The sequence below is a fragment of the Dendrobates tinctorius genome, unplaced genomic scaffold, assembly GCF_039654945.1.
Source record: "Dendrobates tinctorius isolate UK_male_01 unplaced genomic scaffold, ASM3965494v1 ptg000265l, whole genome shotgun sequence".
NCBI classification, from domain to species: Eukaryota; Metazoa; Chordata; class Amphibia; order Anura; family Dendrobatidae; genus Dendrobates; species Dendrobates tinctorius.
The window spans coordinates 6,395,104-6,419,514 of NW_027361932.1; the positions used below are offsets into that span (position 1 = coordinate 6,395,104).

At 41.4% G+C, this 24,411-nt stretch overlaps 1 protein-coding gene across 1 annotated transcript in view; it reads right to left on the reverse strand.

Moving 5' to 3' along the window:
• Window positions 1–1,309: 1,309 nt before the first annotated feature.
• DGCR8 (DGCR8 microprocessor complex subunit) overlaps window positions 1,310–24,411 on the reverse strand; it is a 175,190-nt gene continuing 152,088 nt past the window's right edge. The window contains exons 12-14 of the mRNA XM_073559047.1: window positions 22,796–22,923; window positions 21,083–21,196; window positions 1,310–7,442 (exon numbers count right to left, since the gene is read on the reverse strand). Of these exons, the coding sequence (XP_073415148.1) occupies window positions 7,359–7,442; window positions 21,083–21,196; window positions 22,796–22,923 (326 nt within the window). The 3' untranslated portion in view covers window positions 1,310–7,358. The remainder of the gene's footprint in view (window positions 7,443–21,082; window positions 21,197–22,795; window positions 22,924–24,411) is intronic.

Here is a 24,411-nt window from a genome sequence, read left to right on the forward strand (position 1 = left end):
CAGAGTGGTCACCGTTACGTTTTGCTGTCAGGTCATTGGTCACTTTGATGAGTGCAGTTTCCGTCGAATGTAGGGGGCGGAAGCCGGACTGTGAAGGGTCTAGAAGGGAGTGAGTGGAGAGGTAACGGGTAAGGCGGGAGTAAACTAGGCGCTCCAAAAGTTTAGAGATGAAGGGGTCGATTGGAGTCTGGTCTGTAGTTTGTGCAGGATGGGTCGAGAGCGGGTTTCTTTAGTAATGGGAGTAACGATGGCGTGTTAAGAGGCGTATGATCAGACCAAATAATGTTGCCTATGGCAGGTCGAGGTTGCCAAGCGAGTGCTCAATGACTAATTAAGAAAAAGTCAATTCGGCTATCAGATTTGTGGGGATTTGAATAAAAAGTATAATCTCAGCCTTGCGGATTCATGATATTCCAAACGTGTTAATTGCATGTGGTGTAACCATTTTTTCAAGGCTGATATTTGTCTGGAGGGAACGGCACTCCGTCCTGTCGTATCCAAGGCAGGATCTAAGGACACACTGAAATCACCAATTATCACTACACCCTCTGCTACATTGGAGAGTACCCTCAGAAAGGAACAAGCATTAGTTTGACCTTGGTTGGGTGCATACCATCCCACAATAGTATACATAGTGGCAAATAGTCTGAGCTTGAATATGGCATATCTTCCTTCAGTATCCAACCAAGTGTCAACCACTGAATGTATCAAAGATTTGTGTATTGCTATAGACACTCCCCTTGACCGCAACTCTGCGTTGGCGCTACGGAACCATTTTGTGAAATACCGATCTCTTATATTAGGAAAGTGTCCCTCTTTAAAATGGGTTTCCTGTAAAAGTAGTAATTGTACTTTTTGCTTGTGCATTCCAAATAATATCTGAGCTCTTTTTTGAGGAATATTGAACCCCATGGTATTTAACGATCCAAATTTTATGGGAGGCATATTTGTTTCAGATTACTGGGGCAATGCTGACCACTTGTTGAATAGCCCCTATTAATAGGGGGAGTCCCTAAAGAAGAAGGTAGACAATGAGGGGAGAAGGGTGAGACAACAAAACGTTAGATAAGAAAAAACAGAAAAGCGTAAAGTGTACAAAGATATAGGAATGTGAAAGAATAGAATGCAATTGTTAGAGTGAAATTAAGAACAGGGTATAATATCGGGGATTTAATTTTATTTGCAACTGTATGTATGGGAACATTTAATTGCTTCCCAAAGCTCCCTTGGATTGAATTATAGAGTAGTAAAAAAAAAAAAAGATGATCAATTGTAATTTTAACACCTTAAAGGAAAAAAAATGCAACGGTTTCATTGTAATATCAAACTTTATTGCTTAAAACTAATAAAAGGCTTTAAAAACACAATACCGAGGATCAAGTGCACAAGATTTACATCAGTATTAAAAGCAGAACCCCATTTCAAACATATGACAAGTTTGACAAATCACTTATTTGACAGTCACTCCACATAATTCATACAGCAACCAATAAGTATATTCAGATTACAAGTTATCACTGCGCAGACAATACTTACACTGGTTAATATAGCTGGCGCACGCAAAACAAAGCTTTTAATTTGCCATTGGCCTCACAACGTCATGGAACATAAAGAACAATCATGTCTATTTAGTCAATTTTTTATAGCTTAGCCTGGATATTAGGATTTATATAGATAAACACTTATAGCAACAATAAAAAATGTACATAAGAATATAATGTATAAGTGGCTTATAATCAAATCTTACATAAGATTACAAGCAGTTGATTAACTTTCCACACTGACCAAGTACCAAAGAAGTCGAGCTTTTCTGCTCTTGTACCATTTAGGTGTATATATCACGTACCCAAGAGTGCCTCATTTTTATTTCAACAAATTATAACGGGAAAAAAATGCAAATCTTACATAGTTTAGGTTTACTCTCACTGTCTGGCAAAGAAATGTAAAATTTAAATAAAGATCGGAAATTCATGCACCAAAAGAGATGTAAAAGTTCCAGTAGAATGTAGCAAGCAATGAGCACTTAACATGCAATCGACAAATAAAAGTAAAAAGTTGCTTACAAGGCTCATCGCTAGTGACTATACATACTGGATAGAATAGGCAAGGGGAGAGCCTATTTCTTAGAAAAACTCACATTCAAACATGTAGGTTTAGAAGTCAATATTTGCAGTCAATATAGAAACACTGGAAATACAAGTGAAGGCTGCAAATGCAAGTCTTAGGGTCCATTCAGACATCCATTTTTCACAAACAAGTTCTATCTTTGACTGCTAGTACGTAGAGATAATGGTTTTTTCTCTCATCCGAGAAAAGCGTTTAGCTCTAAAAATGAAAATACGTATAAATATGAAAGAGCCCAAGGCTAAATTCCCACTGATTTGGTGGTTTTTATGCTCCATTATTTGAGCAATAAGTGTATGAATTAGGTTACTTGTGTTTGAGTACAATTCCCCCCCCACGCTATGGTTTTTGTTTTAGTATGTCATGTCTTAAATAACAGGAAATTTCCAAAACAAATCCATTTTATTTAACTTTATCAATAAAGTTTTATCAAAGTTATGTGTGGATTACACATGTTTTGCAATTACAGGAGAAATGCACTGTAAGCATTTTTTTTTACCATTTGATTCTAACCATGTCATTCAAGTCTACGGGCAAAATCTGCAAAAAAGAAACATTTGCCAAAAATAAATAAATAAAAAACTAATGCACCGCAATCAATTTACACTGTGTAAAAACAAAAAAAAAGCACAGTGCACACAAGAAAAATAAAAATCCCATTCACTAAACTTTAACTGTAATACGCTTTTTTTTTTTTTTGCTCAGTGAAAATATGCACCAAATACTCATTGTGGGAACATAGGATGTTTTCATGTCAAAATAATTTTAGGAAACATGCTGTATTTTTTGTGGCATAAGAATGATGTCAACAGTGGATCAATTGGGAGTTATTAAAGGAGTTGTCCGGTCTAAATTGGTAAGTCTGCAGTCACTCTGTGTGACTGCAAACTTATGAATTTCCCCAGTGCGCACACTGCGGTGTGGGGATTCACCGGTTTCATAGCATGGACACATCCCGTATAGTGACGCGGCCATCCAGTGGTCGATGATAGGGCGTGTGCGCTGGAGGGGGATTCATGAATGCAGTCACAGAGTGACTGCAAACTTATCGATTTGGACCGGACAACCCCTCTAAATGCACTAAAAACAATGTTTAATTTCTGGCTTTTTTTCTTATCTTTGCAGTTTTCTTTGCTGCACTTAGATTGCGCTATTATTGTTTTCAAAGTGTGATGCTTGTTGGTTTTTTTTTCCTAGCCGTTTCACTTTAGGATTTAAAAATGATGCATGTAAAACATGGCTGGGCGAAAAAACAATTGTTAAAAAAAATGCATAAAAATCCAGCTTAAAGGGTATTCAGGAAACATCAGGCCAAATTCAGATGCCTGTGGAAAAATGACCTGTACACAGACATATGGACAGACTGGACATCATTCTCCCGACCCGAACTTGACAGCCTCAGTCATGCATGAAACGATCACGGACGTCTGAATTCACTTCTCTGAATTTCACTTCTCATTTAAGAAAAAAGTTAAAATTACCTGTGCTGATTTTCAAGCCAAATCCAGGATGATTCATTTCCATGCCTTAAGTACTGCACGTCAGTCTTTTCTGGGCCTATTATATTTATTTTTTTTTTTAGAAATCCATTTCCTGAAATTTTTCCACCTTTTCATAACTTAACCGGTCTTAGGAAATACTTGTATTCCCTATGAAATAATAATTGTGGAACATCTCTTTGCATAATTATGTTGTGTCGTTAAACATCTATGCATGAATATATTGACAAGTGGGCATTACAGTTAAAGGGGCGAGTCTCTATGCTGTCTTACAATGTCAGCACTGATTGGGGGGGTGTGGGGGTTTTCCTCTACACAGACTAATTTGGTAATGCCTGGGAGGCAATATACTTATAACATTTCCAGTGGGAATAACGGGAACAGCACAATTCAGAGCTGTAAAAAAATATGCTCCAGCATTAGCTTTAATAAAAACTGTTCTTCATTAAATGCTAACATGTCAGGAGAGCGGACAGATATACGGTTGGGTCATGTAATTAGATATTGGAAAGTAAGAGCTCATTTTTGTACTTCCACGAACCGCGCGGATAACCTGCCATTGCGTGACTGTCTCGGTGCACATGCCCACAATGCAGATGTCTGCCGCAACTGCCTTTACATTGCATGCATTATTCAGGTCCATAAATGGATTCAGTTTTTGCTTTTCATTAAATAAAAATAACTATTTTGAAGTTGGAAACTTGTGACGAGGGTAAACGTTATACACATGCCCCATATTAAAAGTAAAGTTATTGCATGGACTACAACAGCTCAATCTTATCCTCACACTTTGGTTTGCATATACGTACTATACAAGCCATTAACATTGGAAAACTCATTCTGAAATTCTGGAGTGTAGAAACATGCTACAGCTCTGCCGTATTATATATCTGCTTTTTGGGGACTTCTGCCCATAGTCCCTAGATCCTGAAGGCCGTCAGTTTCATCACTGATGACTCTTTTAGCAGCAAAATAAGATTGCAAAATTATCCATCAACAATAAAATGGTTATTCCCATCTCATTAGGTGGGTAAAATGTTAAATTGCTAGTAACGTCAAGAAACTTTGCAATTTACTTACTTAAATTTTCCAGCCATCCCTCTTTTCCCATTTACAGCTCACTGGAAAGAGGACCTTACAGGAAACATGTGCAGTGCTTACAAGCTCTTTGGTGCTGAACTTGCTAGCGCTTCTGATGCTGCCTCATACTGCGCAGATTGAGTGTACACAGTTGAGACTAAAAGTGCAATGAAGACACTGGCCTGAACTGTCAGCAATCAGGTAGTCTAGGTAGTCTGCTGCACGGGGAGCAATGCGCTCCTGAAGAGATAATGTGAGACAAACCTTTAAATTAAAATCTGAAAGTTTATTTAAAAATTTAAAAAAAAAAAAAAAAGTAGGTTGGAGGAAACCAAATGTGGCAACACTGTTCTATTTGTGAAACTAAACAAGATCCATTTCATGAGCTCGTGATCTGCGGTTTCCAACGTGACTGAAAGCTATCAAATTCAGAGGTAATTACAGACATGGGTAAAGCAAGTGTATGTACGATATAAATCTAAAGGAACATTACCATATTTGGACACCACATTTTGGATTGGGATTGCACATGTATAGGCCTCATATTGTGAGTAAATATAGTGTGAATGCAGCCTTATACATGTTGCTGTTACTCTAATTAGTAGCTGCCAAAGTAGAGTACAATGAATGTCTTCACCTATATGCGTGTACAACTGGAGTACAGTATTACCGATTTGGCTATATACACACATGATGATTTAGTTTTGCGTTAAAGTTTATATATGCAGTAGTATTAGTGAATGATAAAAGAATATACAATCAAGGATATAAAAGATAGAAATCTGAGCTAGCATACCTTTATGTCATGATCCTCATGGAAGTGCTAAGAGCATGGTTCTTACCAGGCCCCGGGACAACAGACTGGTGTCAATGTGGAAGAAGTTAGACCCGACGTTATATTATATAAAAGAAAGCGCCCGGATGGGTTTTATCACTATATTGCATATACAGTTGTGGATTTTTTATTGCCTAAATAAGTTTCACTACAGAAGTAAAGTGTTTGACAAGCTGCACAGCGGATGAGATTGGCAAAAAAAATAAAATAATTGCGCTAGAAAGAAGGAGCGCTAAACAAGGATGCATGACGAAAACAAAAAACCCACACATTTTGGCCACGCTCACTTGGCTTTTAATGAAGTTTAGATAAAATAGCTAAATTTCTTAGTCAAACAGCGAGAAGATGAATGGATGAAGCAGCCCACATGGTGGTAGGAGACAGAACGTCATTGCCTTTGGTACATATAAGGCGTTACAACACAGGCAACATTGATGAATAGCATCTACATACAGAAAGCTTACCAACATTCATATTTGTACCAATGGTAGGATCCTACATAATTAGTAACCAATTTTCTAGTTAAAACATCATAGTGTAGTAAGAGAATAGGCAGTCTGCACCAATTCACCAGTAATACAGTTAACTAAAAAGTACAAAATTCATCCAACGTAAAGAACTTTGTATTACAATCCTCAGATTCTTCCTAAATTATACATTTCTCCTGGTAACAACCTATTGCCTGATGTCTTGAAGAAACTCTGAAAAAGATCATTACGTCTTTAAAGCCACCCTTTGTGTGCTTAAAGATTCATTGTATTAAACAGCGTGAGCACCCGCTGTAACTTCCTGCTCATGTGACCTCTTAGGATACAAGGCAAGTGTGACCATCCAGGCCCAGTACACTGCATACAATGTGTATCACACTTACTTACAAGTAGTATTTGCATTGCAGACTGATGCAGCTATTAAAGGGCATAGGACAACAACATTCATTCCGTTTGCATACAGGCTGTGCTTACACGACATCTTTTCAGTAAACATCTATGATACAAGAGATGAATTACAGCAGTTGATTGCTCCGAACTTGCCAGGAAATGATATGGCTGCAACACGCAGTCAATCCAGGTTATAGTGGCCGACTGATGTGGCCGAGACTTTACAGCAGAAGCAGCGGAGACGTGTGCAAAATAATAACTGGATGTGCTGGATATTGTGCTGTGGTGGGTCCTTCATACTTCAAATCGGAGTAAATTCCTAAAAGCTAGTGTCCGGATTATTATTTTTCGCATGGTCTGTGCCTATAGGCCAGTAACCACAATGGATCATATTGCAGTGGCTACCACAGTGTAAAGCTTTCCCACACATCTTCATTTGAAATGGTCAGACCTTATTTTACAGGACCTAGGCATAAATAAATATGGCAAGCTAGACAGCGATCAGTAGGCAAAACATCACGACAAATATTAGGTATACCAAGTTCTGTCAGAGTCATCAATCCGCTATTCAGTGCATTCAGTCAACTGAATATTTTAGCTTCGCATTTGCACCTAGGACCTACATTTAGTCGTCTTCTCTACATACACAGACGGACATGACCCTAGTAGCGGAAGTGCTTGATGTCCTAAGTGTATCACTTTCTTTGCTTTTGAGATTTACACACCTCAGCCAATGTTTTGGACAGAAGCGAAAAAGAAAATAAAAAAAAAAACAGAGTGCTTCATAAAGGAGGTAATATGTCTATTTTTTGTCCAGTTAAGAGAAAAATAAAGGACAATGCATAAGGAAGCAGCCCTATTTATGAATCACCTTCTATATCAGATGAAAAGTTCGTCAAAGTAAGCTCTCTTAGTTTCTTATTGCTCCCTTTAGTGCTTAGATCAAACATCTACTGTACATAGGGGTTCATTGCCGGGCTGTGCAGATTCAACAATCGTCATTTTAGGCTTTTTCCTTGTTTCTTCCTATTGGAGGAAAAAACAAACATACATTAGAATTTGAACATATTACAAGGCAATTTTGCCACAAATGAAAAAAACAAGAAAACAAGGCAGATTTTATGACTGCAAGAAATGTAGTTGTCAATCACGTGTGACATCAACAGTTTATTGATTTTAAAGCAGTATCAATCTTAACCCCTTTCACAACTTATGACGTATAGGTACGTCATAGATCGGTGTTGCTGCACTCTAGGAAGACCGAGAAAAAAAAAAACACGGAAATGGAAAAACCCAAGGTCGTGAAGGGGTAGCATCCTCAATAGTCAGAACCTCCCACTCCCGTCTCCAAGACTTTACACGTGCCGCGCCAATTCTTTGGAATGCACTTCCCAGGTCAATACGATTAGTCCCCAATCCCCACAATTTTAAGCGTGTCCTGAAAACGCATTTATTCAGACTGGCCTATCGCCTCAACACATTAACCTAACCTATCCCTGTGTGGCAGAGCCAAAAGTTTTACCATAACCAGGTTCCCCGCATCATTCTCCCACATGCTTTATGCATCCATTAGCCCTCTGTGTCCGTACTGTCACACACCTAACATTATGGCTGGTCCATACAATCAGGGCAACTGTTACCACCCACCTTTCGTGTCTCCCTCTTTCCTCAGACTGTAAGCTTGCGAACAGGGCCCTCTTTCCTCTTGGTATTTGTTATAATCTACTGTATGTGATTGTTATGCTGTAATGTCTATTGTCTGTACAAATCCCCTCTGAAATGTAAAGTGCTGCGGAATATGTCGGCGCTATAAAAATAAAATTTATTATTATTATTATAAGGGGTTAAAGGGAACTTGTAACCAGAAAAAAAAAAAGCCTTTGTCCTGCAGATATGGTGTTAATCTGCAGGTTAATAGCGTTACTAACCTCCCCGGCGCCTGCACTTAGAGCACTGAGAAGAAAATGAACTTTATATTCCCTGGGTGAGTTCCGGTTTCAGTCACGTGGGCGGCTTTTTTTTGCCACACTTTCTCCACACCATAGAGTCCCCAGTTCAAGTAGATTAAAAAAATATTTTAAAATATCTACCCATTATTAACCAGGATGATATCCTTCAGAAAATTGTGGACAGATGCTGCATGTGTGCTGCCAGACGTGGTTGCTTGTTGGGCAATATGCTTTCTCCCAGTATGGTACGGATTTCATATTAGAGCATATAAATAGTATTAGCAACAAGAATAGTACCTACTCAGGTGTAGCTAAGCACTTTACTATAAATCAAGTTTCTAGTCACAAAAAAATATAACAATGGCATATACTAGAAAAACAAGGTATTCATATAAGCACGATCAAGATGCCACGTAAATACCCAGGGCCTTATTTTAACTTATATAGTTGCACAGCGGTCTATGACCACCATCATGAAAGCGATCCCTGTAAACAAACAAACTACTAATGCAAGAAGTCAACATCCTTGACACAGCGATTGTTCTCTAAAGGTACTGTCACACTTAGCGATGTACCAACGATCCCGACCAGTGATATGACGCGGTCAGGATCGCTGGTACATCGCTAAGTGGTCGCTAGTGAGCTGCCACACAGGCAGATATCACCAGCGACATGGCTGGGGACGGGGGTCGCTACTTACCTGTCACACTAGGCGATCCTGACGTCCTCCCGCCCGGCTCCATGCTCGTCTCTCCACAGGAAGCGCCGCAGGAAGCTGACGACGAGAAACAGTCCAGGACGTTCTCGCGCGATCAGCGATAACCAGCGGGGGAGCAGGTCGTAGGTAAGTATCAGACACAGCGATATCGCTAGCAATATCGCTATAACATCACAAGTTATAGCGATATTGCTAGCGATATCGCATAGTGTGACAGGCCCTTTACACTTTCAGTTGTCTACACTCTAATCCTCCCCCTTCTTCCCACTTTCTTCTAGCATGGAGGTAGTCTACTTTCATAGAGTCTCCTCTTGGAAATTTATTTCTTTAACGCTTCATTGGGGGACACAGGTAACCATGGGTGTATGCTGCTGTCGCTAGGAGGCTGACAGTAGGCACAAAAGGAAAATAGCTCCTCCTCAGCAGTGTACACAAACGGACAGGCACAAAGTACCTCAGTTTAAGCTTAATGTCTGTAGGAATAATAATCTAATTCACCGCACACTCAGAGGGGTTTATGCAAACAAGTGCTCATTTTATTATATACAAAACATGTGGGAGCCAAACAAGAATATATAGCACGAAGTAGAAGCGATATAATTAACACGACGTTTCGGCTCAGTCCGAGCCTTTATCACTTTTATCGCTGCAAATAAAAAGAAATCCATCAGAAAATGTAAACATAGAGAGAAGAGTTAACAACACCATACAAAATCCAAAATAATCCCAATATATTACAGTAGTAAAAATATATACAAGATATATACAAATATACATTATGATAGTACAAGGAAAACATGGATATACAAGAAGACAAGGCTCAGTAAACTAGAAAAATGAAAGTTGCTACATGCATGTGTAAATGGTAGCACTGCTCCCATGGGATGACATGTGCTATATACAGCGTGTACCTTATTTGCTGACAGTTGGTTGCTAAAGCGTCCCTACATAGCACTATCAAAAAAGGACTTGTGTACAATACCTGTTGATAGGGTGCTATACAGCGGCGCTCCCACGCCTAGCTGCAATGGCGCCATGCTATGTCCATCAGGGTTAGGTGGTATTTATATGAGAACCCGGTGGCAGCGCGCGACCGGAAGGGACGTCGCGCTGTCTTAATGTAAGCACTGCGCATGTCTAAGGACTGTATCCTAGAGCTGTATGTACACAGCGGTTGCCCTGGTGATAGGCAAAGAGGGGTACCATTTGCACATGCATGTAGCAACTTTCATTTCCTTAGGTGCTGTATCACACTACACAGTATATTGCGTACTTAGAATTCTATGGACATCATGGACTATATATTGCCCATTATAGGGATCAAGTTATCACATCCCCTCTATAGCACATTTGTATTATAGCAACACACTATACTCCCCTTATGCTGATGGCCTGTTGTATGACCTTCTAGAGACAATAGGATATTTACACACATGAATCTACTAACCATGATTTTGACAATTCCTTTCAGCCATCTTTCTTGGGCTATTCTCTTGGGAGTTCTATTCCTCTTTATTCAAAGATCCGAATTTCAATTCAGGTAATCCCTTTTCTCCTATTCTACCTAAGATGGTGCTAGTTTACTGAGCCTTGTCTTCTTGTATATCCATGTTTTCCATGTACTATCATAATGTATATTTGTATATATCTTGTATATATTTTTACTACTGTAATATATTGGGATTATTTTGGATTTTGTATGGTGTTGTAATCTCTTCTCTCTATGTTTACATTTTCTGATGGATTTCTTTTTATTTGCAGCGATAAAAGTGATAAAGGCTCGGACTGAGCCGAAACGTCGTGTTAATTATATCGCTTCTACTTCGTGCTATATATTCTTGTTTGGCTCCCACATTGTTTGTATATAATAAAATGAGCACTTGTTTGCATAAACCCCTCTGAGTGTGCGGTGAATTAGATAATTATTGGTAATAGGACCTACTGGTCCGTTACACCTGCACCTCGCTATTGGACTTGAGTGCACGCTAACCTCCTGGTTATTTTAATGTCTGTAGGAGGCGGACCTGGATCTGCTCCCATATCCGTATTTTCCTTTACAGGTTCCCGGTTTGTGTTTTTTAAATCTTTTTCCCTTTGTTTTTCAGGTTCTTCTTCTTAGGGTAACAGGGTGTAATTTCTCATCCTATTTTCCTGTACATATGCGATCGAAAGAGCAGTGTGGTGTCACCCACATCGCCCACTCTCGGACCCGCAGGCAGGACTTTATACCCTGTCACCTTTACAGGTGTTTCAGGGTGATTCCCGGTGGCCAGTCCTTGCCTTTTCCCCACCCCACCTCGAGGAACACTGTGGTCACCAGCGGTGGCCTCGCCCCTTCTTGTATGGAGATGATGCAGTCTTCTGCACCGTCTGAGAAAGTGCGGGAAGGAGGATCCCTAATTCCAGCGACCCTCACCCACGCGAGGGCTCCTGATGCAATCCTCATGGGTGAAGTGGAACCGTGGACCCATCTTGCAGGTATGTATGTTCCCCTACACTCCCCCCCCCCCCCCCCCCCACTGGCAGGGGAGCATAGCAGGACTCGTCAGTATTTCCGTCCCTTAACACGGGACAGGGTGGCTTTAGGCATTATTCCCTGCACAGCCGCGGGCATTTTTCCCTGTGACTGGTCCCAGATCTTGGGACAACCTCCTTTATTCCCTGGCCACGCTTCATCTCCAGCTTCCTCAGCCACTCACCACCGCACGTTTGAATTTCGCTCTTTTTTGGGCCAATAGGACGTCTCGCTGGGTCAGAGATTTTTCTGCTGTGACCTGGCCACGCCCCCGATTTGCACACATCTCCTCTGAGCCCTTTTTTCTGCTCCTATCATGGAGCTCCCTATCCCTGCCGGTACACCCCCGCCCCGGAGATTCACCAGAGGGGCGCTTTCTGTTTCTTGCCAGCCGGCAGTTTAGCCATGCCCACCGCACTGCGTCATGCTTTCTGTGTTCAGCATAGCCGATGCTATTTTAGATCTTGTGCCTCAGCAGATAGCGTCTCAGACAGTACGCACTGTCTTTAAATGCACATTTCCTGAGCATTCGCCATCAGACCTCGCTGCATCCCCTGCGGACGTCTGACAAGGGGTACAAAGGTAACCTCACAGTCATCCGTTGGCCATCGCCGACATCGAGTAGACTCTGCCATCTCTCCTTCCGTCTCCCTAAATAGCCCTTTTCAGCAGTATCACCAAAGCTCGACTTCTGCCCATCCTTGCAGGGGCTTCTCGTCCTCCCACTAAGCCTACTGTGATTTATTACGCCTGTGCCCTCTGCAAAAGAAAGTGGTCTTCAGGTCAGCCTTACCCTTTCTGCCCATCCTGCAGTCCTTCCACCATGTCTGCCCCACAGGAGCAACCCAACGCCTGGGATGAGATCACACCCCTCCCACCGGAGTGGGCTGTTGCCATGTCAGTGTGTCTTTGACCTGACTAGAGTATCACAGTCCCTGGTCCAGGTCCTGGAGCATCTTCCATATCTATCTGCCACCACCAGTGCTCCGAACGCCTCTCACAATGATTCGCACGCACCTGACCACGACATTCACAGGGACAGATCGGGTACAAAGCAAAGGAAGCGGGCTCTTTCTAGCTGCTCATCCAGTTCCCTGGGACCCTCTGCATCATCCAGGATGCCCTCTTCTCCCCATGTCCCCTCCTCAAAGGCGGCTTTTGGGTCAGATGTGGATTCCCAGTCTGAATCTGATTCGGACCAGGTCTCAAAAATACAGGACATGGTCGATAGCCTTATCTTGGCTATTACTCAAGCTCTTAACCTAAAAGAGAAAGAGGCTCCTGCTCAGGAGCACTCAGTTTCCTTCAAACGGGTAAAGTGTTCATCCTGGACTTTTCCCAATCTCGGGGAATTTGAAGAGATTATGGCTAAGGACTGGGAACATCCCGAAAAGGAAGCAGCTAGATATTCTTTACCCCTTTAGCCCAGACCTTGTTGGTAGATGGGCAGAGTGGATCTGCCGGATTCTCGCCTGTCTTCCAAGACAGTCCTGTCTCTACCGGATGGTGCATCTTTTAAGGACGCTGCAGATAGGCATATTGAGTCTTTGGCTAAATCAGCCTTTGAAGCAGCTGGTGCCTCCCTCTGCCTCATCTTTGCTTCCACCTGGATGGCAAAGTCCATGTCTGCCTGGGAAAAAATGCTTCACCAGGGCATCCCAACGGCATCTCCTCTGGATGAGATGGCAGATTTGGCAGACCAGATTGCCCACGCCGGCAAATATCTTCTAACTGCCTCTTAGGATGTGGCCAGTCCTTCCGCCAGGGCAAATAGCAATATCATTGCTATACGTCGCACACACTGGTTGAAAGCGTGGAATGCAGATCCATCCTCAAAAAAGTCTTTGACTAACCTGGTCTTTCAGGGTTGTAGGCTTTTCGGGTCCAGACTGGATCATATAATTTCGGATGCTACCAGCAGGAAAAGCACCGGGAGAATTTCTTTGTTCTGTAGACATTCTTATGATAGAGGTAACAAGGATTCTGCGTTGGGCGGAACGTCACATTCCCGCCATATCAGGGGGTGGAAAATTGGGCGGCCGATTTTCTGAGCAGTCAGGGTCTCAGCCCCGCCATCGTCAAGCAAACTTGCCAGCGATGGATCACTCAGGACGTCGATCTGATGGCATCTTGCATGAACACCACATAATCCCGGGGTCACAATTCTGACTGCCTTATTTTCCACCTCTCCCCTTGATTCCGAGTCGAGAAAAAGATGAAGGCAGAGGGGATCCCCGTTATCCTGATAGCTCCGGACTGGCCAAGACAGGCCTGGTACACGGAGCTGGTGAACATGCTCATGGACGTCCCCTGGAGGGTTCCAGACCTTCCAGTTCTTCTCTGACAAGGCTCCCTCTTCCACCAGCGTTCTCAGTCTCTGAGTTTAACGGCATGGCCGTTGAGGCTGCAGTTCTGAGGGAGGCTGTTTTGTCCCCAACAGGTCATTCAGACCATGATTAGGGCGAGAAAACCAGCATCCTCACGTATCTACCACAGATACTGGAGGGTCTTCTTCTGGTGGTGTGAGGACAAGAATTTGGTTCCTATGTCCTTTTCCATTCCTTCTATCCTCACTTTTCTACAAGCAGGTCTAGACTTGCTCAGTTCTCTTAAAGGGAATCGGTGACCCTTTTTTGGACTATGAGCTGCCGGCATCGAATTCAGGGGCTTATCTACAGCATTTTGAAATGCTATAGATAAGCCTTCGATGTAAACTGAAACATAACAAAAAAAAAAAAAAAAAAAAGTTAGATTATACTCACCGGGGGGCGGTCCGGTCTTGGTCCGAAGGGTGTTGCAGTCCGGCGCCTCCAATCTTGCAGCGATGACGTCTTTGCTTCCTGTCGTGGCTCCGGCGCACTGCTCTGCCCTGTTGAAGGCAGAGCAGAATACTGCAGTGCGCAGGCGCCGGACATCTCCCAGCGCCTTCGCACTGCATGACTCTGCTCTGCCCTCAACAGGGCAGAGCAGTACTCCTGCGCTGGAGCCACGACAGGAAGGGAAGAGGACGGCGCCGGCCGGACTGCGACACCCATTGGACCGAACCGGACCCCCGGGTGAGTATAATCTAACTTTTTTTCTTATCGTTCAGGTTACATCGGAGGTTTATCTACAGCATTACAGAATGTTGTAGATAAACCCCTGGTGTCGATGCCGGCAGCTCATAGGCCAAAAAAAGGGTGACAGATTCCCTTTGAGGGGCAAGTTTCAGCTCTGTCAATTCTTTTCAAGCGAAATCTGGATTCCCGTTCCCAGGTAAAGACCTTTCCTCAAGGAGTCACCCACCTAGCACCTCTTTATCGTCCTCCGATAGACCCATGAGATCTTAAACTTGTCCTTGGCGCGCTCCAGTGTGCTCCCTTTGAGCCCATTCAAGATATTCTGTTTTCTCTTCTGTCATGGAAAGTTGCCTTAGTCGCCATTACGTCCATCAGGAGGGTTTCCGGGTTAGCGGCATTATCCTGCCGTTCCCCGTTCCTGATTATGCAATTTCCTCCTGTAAAACCTAGGTGCATCTTATTGTCCAGTGCGTCTTAATAGTCTGAAAAATATGGTAATTTTTTTTTCTATTGCCTAGTGTCAGCAGCAAACACACATAGTTACCTATGAAAGCTTTGAGAAAGATTCAACGGTAAAAACCAAAAATCTTTTTACTCTGCTGCTTTGTTACTCATTTGTTGTATTCCCAAATAAGGATAATTGTTCTTTGCTAGTTGCAGTATCCCCTTCTTTGTGAAGAGTGTCTAGTACCTAGGGTAATACAGGGCAAACTATGGCAAGGTGACTGTGAGCTGGGGTGCCACAAATTTGCGTGCATCTAGGGGGCAAACCTCCGCAGCAAGGCTAGGGAATAAAACAAGGGAAAGGAGAGAGTCATTTTCTCTGACTTCCTATCCACTGGATCTATATAAATAACTTAAAAAAAGGCCCTGGGTATTTTTGTGGCATCTTGATTGTGTACTTGTATGAATACCTTGCTTTTCTAGTAGGATGCAATTGTTCTATTTTTTCGTGACTGGAATCTTGACTTATTTCCTTTTAAATAAGGTACCAATAAAATTATGACTTAACTGGATAAGATAAGCAGATTGTGAGACACTTTCAATACTCTCCACCTTATTTATACTTTGCTAGTCTAGGGAATTGGCAAAAAACACTTGGCACTAAGGGAGAATTTTTCGATTTTGAATTTAAATACAAAGTTCCCTAATGGGATGAACTACAAAAACTATTTATTTTATATTTATTAATTCAACTTTCATGAATTTCACTTCCATTTATGCCAAATTGCCTGCTACATGACGGTCAATATTTTCCTTCTAGGGTTTTTTTTGTTGCTTCTCTCTGGAATCACCAAATAATCAATGTTTAATGAGTGATGCATGCAGTTGTGCCTTCTAAACGCAATTAATCCTTTGAACGGGATTGGTATTTACCGGTATATATATATATATATCATGTGTGGAATGCAAACCTATATCCTATGACTAAGAGCGCATGTGTTGCGTCAGAAACGGGTCAAGTTTTATATGGTTTTCTTGGATTCTTCTTTTTAATGGCTAGTGAATAAACTGAATTTTAATGTTGGATGGTTGTGCCAGATTCCGTCCCTCCTCTTCATGGCTGTGCCTCACCAGCAGAAGGAGCACCCTCCACGTGTATCTCCAATCCGGACATTGATTACCTTGCGCAATCCATTTTCCCTTTTCTCTATCCCAATGCATAGTAGGTGTAATAATAATATTATGATTAGCAAATACCTCTGCTTAGATATGTAGTATAGTGTTTTTGATTTGCTGTCTCTTTCCATATGTGCAGGTATTGCAGGACCTTAGGTATCCATGGTTATGACCACTGGCAACTAGCTGTCACTATATTAGTGGTCGTAACCATGGATACCTAAGCTACTGCAATGCTCTGCACATGAGGAAGAGATATAGCAAATCAGAAAAACTATACTAGATTTCTAAGCAGAGGTATTTGCTAATATTATTATTACACTTACTACATATTGGGATAGGATCTTTGAGATAAGAATACCTTTAAAAAGCACCACTCCAGTGTTGGTTTTTTTTTTATTATTATGGCACTGCTGGAGTGGTGCTTTAAATTTAAGTCCCCTCCCTCCTGTCTAATACTGGACTGGAGCGGCAGTCGGTCTGGGCAAAAAGTCAACTGCCTGCAGTGACAGTGTTTCATGGAGGTCACTTTACAATACAAGTCTATGAGAGCCTTGTTGCTCTCAGACTTGCATTGATAGCTTCTGGTAAGTCAGGAGCTGTGCTCACAAGATGGCGGAGAGGTGACAAAAAAAAATGTGAAGACTCCAGAGGGTTAGTACACTGTGTTCCACATTATTATGCAAAAAATATTTCCTCATATTTTCTCTAAATTACCTATATGAATTGCAGTCATTGTTATTTTCCAGTCATCTACTATTCTAGTATAATTGCAATGTTTTTGAACAAACTGCCTATGAAAACAGTATATTTTTAAAAATAAGAAACACTCAAAATGCATGTTCCAAATTATTATGCACAGCAGAGTTTTCAACCTGTATATTTTTACTTTGAACCAAAAAATGGTCAATTGTGAAATTATAAGCATTATCAGCTTATTACAAAAGGAAATCAAACAGTTTTCAAGTCAAAACGTTATTCTAGGTGATGTTACATTTGCACATAGGACCCCTTGTTGGAAAGAAGCTTCTGAACTCTCTCGTCCATTGAATTTGTCAGTTTTTGGATGGTTTGTGCTTCAATTGTTTTGCATGTGGACAGAATACCCTCCCAGAGCTGTTGCTTAGATGTGAACTGCCTCCCGCCATCATAGACACTCCTTTTGATGATGCTCCAGAGGTTCTCAATGGGGTTGAGGTCAGGGGAAGATGGTGGCCACACCATAAGATTGTCCTCTTTTTATGCCCATAGCAGCCAGAGATGCAGATGTGTTATTTGCAGCATGAGATGGTGCATTATCATGCATGAAAATGATCTTGCTGCGGAAAGCACGGTTCTTCCTCTTGAACCATGGCAGGAAGTGCTGTTTTAGAAACTCCACATAGATTATGGAGTTCATCTTTACCCCTTCAGGGATCCAAAAGGGGCCGACAATCTCTCCCCCCATGATTCCAGCCCAAAACATTACTCCACCTCCTCCTTGTTGGCGCCTTAGCCATGTTTTCATGGGGTGTCCATCAACCAGCCATCCTCCACTCCATCCATCTGGACCATCGAGCATTGCACGGCACTCATCGGTGAACGAAACAGTTTGGAAGTCAGTCTTCATGTACCGTTTGGCCCACTGGAGCCGTTTCTGCTTGTGTGCAGTGGATAGAGGTGGTCAACAGGATGGCTTACGCACAGCTGCAAACCTCTGAAGGACCCTGCATATTGTTGTTCGGGGGACGTTGGAGGCACCAACAGCTTCAAAAACTTGTCTGCTGCTATGACAAGGCATTTCTGCAGCTGCTCTTTTAACCTGACGCAATTGCCTGTTGGAATGAGTCCTCAATGTTTCCTTATCAGCACGCACACGTGTGTGCTGGGAATCAGCTACATACTTCTTGATTGTGTGATGATCACGATGAAGTGTCTTGGCAATGTTTATTGTAGTCATGCCTTGACCTAAATACTCCACAATTTGTTGCTTCTCAGCAGCCGACACATCCTTTTTCTTTCCCATTTTGGCAAAAAATGTAGGCTGCTTAATAATGTGGAACAGCCTTCTTAAGTAGTCTTGCCTTTATCTGGACACACCTGCCAAACTAATTTGCACAGGTATCTGCAATTGCTTTCAGTGACATAAAGAGCCCTGACACATATCACCATCAATGAGTTTAAATGACAAACAAAAAAATTCTAACCTTATCACTCCTACACTCTTTTTGCATAATAATTTGGAACACAGTTTATATGATCAGGGGCTTAGACTTAAATCGCCACTCCAGCAATGAAAATTAAAACCCGCTGGAGTAGTGCCTTAAGTCTACTGTCAACCATAAGACAATGAAACTATGAATGTACATTTGTTATTTCCTGAAACAGAATGTTAAACTGTAAAGACGCCCCAGTACCCAGTGCAAGTTATAAATTTTTCTTTCTACTAAAGATTGTGATATGGGAAATGAAAAGAAAAACGGTTTGATTTATCTTGATAATCTCAGATTCTTAGGCGAGTGCAAATTGTCACACAAACACAGCCTCCAAGTCCAGTTGCAAGAGAGCTCCAAATGTTGAGAACTAGACTAGAGTAAGCAGTGAGACTCCTATGCCCTCTCATGCACCCCTATCAGTGGCAGCTGATGTTCAGAAGGATCACTGTACATGGAAAAACTTGAAAAGGCCATAAAACTAGACCAGTTATGCAGCCTCCATTTTTAGAATGGGATAACCTACCAACCTGCCATCACTCTCTCTTGGTCAACACTAAAACCCTGTACCTAACCATTACAAGCACCTTGGCAGACCTTAACTCTTAAGAAACCTATTCTCAGAAGTGCAACATTGCAAAAAGCAAATTGATAGCCAAACTGAAAAAAGACAGAAGCAGAGTCCAGATATCCAACAAGATTTATTAGGAGGAAAAGCAGAGTTGGTGGCTTAACCCCTTCATGACCAAGCCTATTTTGACCTTAATGACCAGATCATTTTTTGCAATTCTGACCAGTGTCCCTTTATGAGGTAATAACTCAGGAACGCATCAACGCATCCTAACAATTCTAAAAGTGTTTTTTCGTAACATATTGGGCTTCATGTTAGTCATAAATTTTGGTCGATAATTTTTGTATTTGTGAAAAAATAAGAAATTTGGCGAAAATTTAGAAAATTTTGCAATTTTCAAATCTTGAATTTTTATTCTGTTAAACCAGAGAGTTATGTGACACAAAGTGGTTACTAAATAACATTTCCCACATGTCTACCTTACATCAGCACAATTCTGGAAACAAATTTTTTTTTGGTTAGGAAGTTATAAGGGTTAAAAGTTGACCAGCGATTTCTCACTTTTGAAGTCATTTTCAGGGGTCTATATGGCAGAAAATACCCAAAAGTGACACCATTCTAAAAACTGCACCCCTCAAGGTACTCAAAACCACATTCAATAAGTTTATTAACCCTTCAGGTGCTTCACAGGAACTAAAGCAAAGTGGAAGGAAAAAATGGACATTTTAATTTTTCCAACAAAAATTTTCTTTTAGCATCAATTTTTCATTTTCACATGGGTAACAGGATAAAGTTGATCCTAAAATTTGTTGGCCAATTTCTCCTGAGTACACCGATACCTCACATGTGGTCATAAACCACTGTTTGGGTGCACGGCAGGGCTCAGAAGGGAAGGAGCGCCATTTGACTTTTTGAATGGAAAATATGCTGGAATATTTAGCGGTTGCCATGTCGCGTTTGGAGCGTCCTTGTGTGCCTAAACATTGGAGCTCCCCGACAAGTGACCCCATTTTGGAAACTAGACCCTCCAAGGAACTTATCTAGATGTGTAGTGAGCACTTTGAACCCCCAAGTGCTTCACAGAAATTTATAGCGCAAAGCAGTGAAAATAAATAATCATTTTTTTCCTCAAAAATGATTTTTTTTTTAGCCCGCTATTTTTTATTTTCACAAGGCTAACAGAAGAAATTGGACCACAAAAGTTGTTGTGCAATTTGTCCTGAGTACACAGATACCCCACATGTGGGGGGTGGGACCACTGTTTGGGTGCATGGGAGAGGTCAGAAGGGAAGGAGCGCAATTTTGGAATGCCGACTTGATGGAACGCTCTGTGGGCATCATGTTACGTTTGCAGAGCCCCTGATTGTCCTAAACAGTGGAAACCCCCCACAAGTGACCCCATTTTGGAAACTAGACCCCTCAAGGAGCTTATCTAGATGTGTAGTGAGCACTTTGAACCCCCAAGTGCTTCACAGAAGTTTATAAACGCAGAGCCATGAAATAAAAAATCATTTTTTTTCCTCAAAAATGATTTTTTAGCCTGCTATTTTTTATTTTCCCCAAGGGTAACAGGATAAATTGGACCCCAAAAGTTGTCAAAAAGTTGATGAAATATTACTATCGCTCTGATTGACTGTTAAAAGTGAAACCAGCAATCAGAGCGATCGTAGCCACGGGGTGGGGGGGTGGGGGGGTATTGGGGGCGAAGCCACCCCCCCTGGGGTGAAGTACAAAGCCCCCTGTATCTGCGGGTCGGGTGACCTTTCATTGACCCCGGTCACCCGACCCACAGGGGGGCTTTGAAGTCATGGCACATCATATGCGTCATTGGTCAGAATGGCACCGACTTTCATGATGCATACGCTGTGAAACTGGTCGTGAAGGGGTTAAATGAAAAGCCACCATCCATGCTCACCATGCTAGATAAATTGCAACTGCCAATTGTAGATACTACAGCAATGAATTGAAGACAAAGACTGCATGCACTTGGACGTCCTGAATAAAGAAGGGGTCATTTGTATCTACCTTACATTACCACTCACCCTTTCTTGTGCCAGCTTTTGCATTTCATCCTGCAGCTTATTTAGAATATGAAGATTTGGCTTGTTCTTTTTGGCATACTGATGTAGTTCTATTACACTTTTATCTGAGGTTTCCTAGCACAAGACAAGGAACAAAACTATCAATAAAAGCAAATTCATTCTTCATTCAACTCTTGAAATAGTTTATATATCCTTTAAATAAGCAAATAGTTAACATACGCTGGAAGAAGTTACATTGGTTTTGGAAACATGTTTGTTTCCTTTGTGTGTATTGGAACACCACAAAAAAACTAAAAAGAAAAAGAGCAAATTAGACAATCTCACACAAATTACCACTTTTCCAAAATTGTGGGTAAACAACTTAGTTTCAAGCATGTGATGTTCGTTCAAACTAACCTGTGGCAAGTAACGCATGGGCAATAAGAAAATCACACCTTAAACCAGATAAATAAGGGATAAGTTGACAATATTTGCATTGTGTGACTGTGCCACACTAAGCAAGGAGAACAAGAGGAGAAATGTCTGAGGATTTGAAAATCAAAATTGTTGAAAAATATCAACAACCTCAAGGTTACATACAAGTCCATTTCCAGAGATCTTGATGTCCACGGTGCGCAACATAAATCAAGAAGTTCACAACCCATGACACTGTAGATGTTCTCATTTGGACGAGGACTGCAGAGAAAAATTGATAACACTGCCACACAGGATAGACCGGATGGTGGATTAGCAGTTCCAAAAAAATTTAATATGTTCTGCAGGCTCAGAGTGAATACGTGTCAACGCGAACTATTCATCAACATTTGAAGGTAATGAAAAGCCATGGCAGGAGACGCAGGAGGACCCCACTGCTAAGACAGACATAAAAAAGTTAGACTTCAGTTTGTCAAAATGTACATGAGTAAACAAAAATCTTTCTGGGAAAGCATCTTGTGGACAGATGAGAGCAAGATAAGAGTTTTTTGGTAAAGTGAATCATTCTGTTTACGAATACAGAATGAGGTCTGCAAATAAAATAACTCGGCAACTACAGTCAAATATGGTGGAGGTTCCAAGATGTTTTGGGGTTGTTTGGCTGCCTCGGGCACTGGGTGCCTTGACTGTGTTCAAGGCATCATGAAATCTGAAGATTACCAAATTATTTTGGGTCACAATGCAGTGCCCAGTTTCAGAAACCTGAGTCTGCCTTTTAGGTCATCGGTCTTCAAGCAGTTCAACGACTCCAAACATGCTTCAAGAAGCACCCAGAAATGGATAGAAACAAAGCTCTGGAAAGTTCTGCAGTGGCCAGCAATTAGTCAGGATATATATCCCATTGAACGCATGTGGAGAGATTTTAAAATTGCTGCTGGGAGAAGGTACCCTTCCTATATGACAGACCTGTTAAGAACTGTAAGAAGCTTGTTGATGGTTATAGGAGGCAATTTATTGCAGTTATTTATTCCAAAGGGTGTGCAACCAAATACTAAGAGAGAGTGCCAACAATTTTGTTCTGCGCTTTTTTGGGGTTGTGTATAAAATTATGTCCAATTTTCCTTTTTTACTCAGCTTTTCTGTGTTGTTCCAATAAACACAAAGGAAATAAATCAGGTATATAACAAAATATATGTAATTGCAAACATTTTCTGAGAGAAATACTTCATTTTCTGGAACAATTTCACGGGTACCAACACTTTTGGCAATGACTGTATATCTACACAGTATAAGACTTACCTGTTTCACCATTTTAGTGCTCTCCCTTCCATACATGCGAAGAAGGGAGCCCCAGTTTTTTACATGGGGATGAAGGAGCTGAAGAATTTTTTGTGATGCCAACTGTTTTCCAACCCTTTTATTTTTGCCTACGATAAAGAAAAGATGGTTTATGAGGGAAGGCAAAAAAGCATTAAAGAGGACTTTTTATTATTGTTTATAAAACCTCTATATGGTTCCAGAGATATGGGCTTTTTTAGTTACTGCTATTTTTATGGTCTTTACAAAGGGAGCGTGACTCCTAGGATTCACTGGGGACATGTCTTTAGGCTGTGCTGAATTATTAACCTATGAGCAAGACCCGCTTTATTTTTTAACTTAGTTTATTGAAAATATACATAAGAACAAACAATTCCCATGTCCATAAACAGGAGTACACTTATTACACTGGTTTACAAAATTAGAAGCAATAATGTATGAATTAGTACATGTTCATTCCCATGTCTGATCATTAACATCCAGCAATGTTACACTGTGGTTATATATTTCACATACCTCCAACCACTCATTCTAACTTGTTATCTCAGTATACATTTACTGGATCGCATATAACGTCGACCTTGAAACTTAGAGATCGATACCCAATAATTATTTACATAACAATAACTAAAGATTAACATTTCTGCTGGAAAAACCAACACGACTGTAAATGTGGTTTGGGCACACAACCCCCCGTTAATATTCTTAGGCACTTGTTAGACAGTGATGGGTGTTGAGTTCCAGAAGTCCCATATTTTATAGAATTTCCCAGGGCACCCTCTATTTTGATAGACCGTGTTTTCATATGGAATCAGTGAAAGGACACGTTCTACCCAGGATCTCAGTGTTGGGTGTAAACTACCCATCCATCTCAGAGCAAGTAATTTCCTGGCCAAAAGTAGCGTCTCTCGGAATCACAGAATCGTAGAGTTGGAAGGGACCTCCTGGGCCATCTGGCCCAACCCCCTGCTCAAAGCAGGATTCGCTAAAACATCCCAGACAGATGTCTGTCCAGCCTCTGTTTGAAGACTTCTATTGAAGGAGAACTCACCACCTCTCGTGGCAGCCTGTTCCACTCATTGATCACTGTCAAAAAGTTTTTTCTAATATCTAATCTGTCTCCTCCCATTCAGTTTCATCCCATTGCTTCTAGTCTTTCCTTGTGCAAATGAGAATAAAGATGATCCTTCTACAATGTGACAGCCCTTGAGATATTTGTAGACAGCTATTAAGTCTCCTCTCAGTCTTCTCTTCTGCAAGCTAAACATTCCCAATTCCTGCAACCTTTCCTCATAACACAGGGTTTGCAGACCAGTCACCATTCTGGTTGCTCTTTTCTGAACTTGTTCCAGTTTGTTGGTGTCTTTTTTTAAAATGTGGTGCCCAAACCTGGACACAGTATTCCAGATGAGGTCTGACTAAAGAGGAGTAGAGGGCAGTAATGACTTCACGTGATCTAGACTGTATGCTTCTGTTAATACATCCTAGAATTGCATTTGCCTTTTTTGCTGCTGCATCACACTGTTGACTCATATTCAGTCTGTGATCTATTAGTATACCCAAGTCTTTTTCACATGTGCTGTTGCTTAGCCCTATTC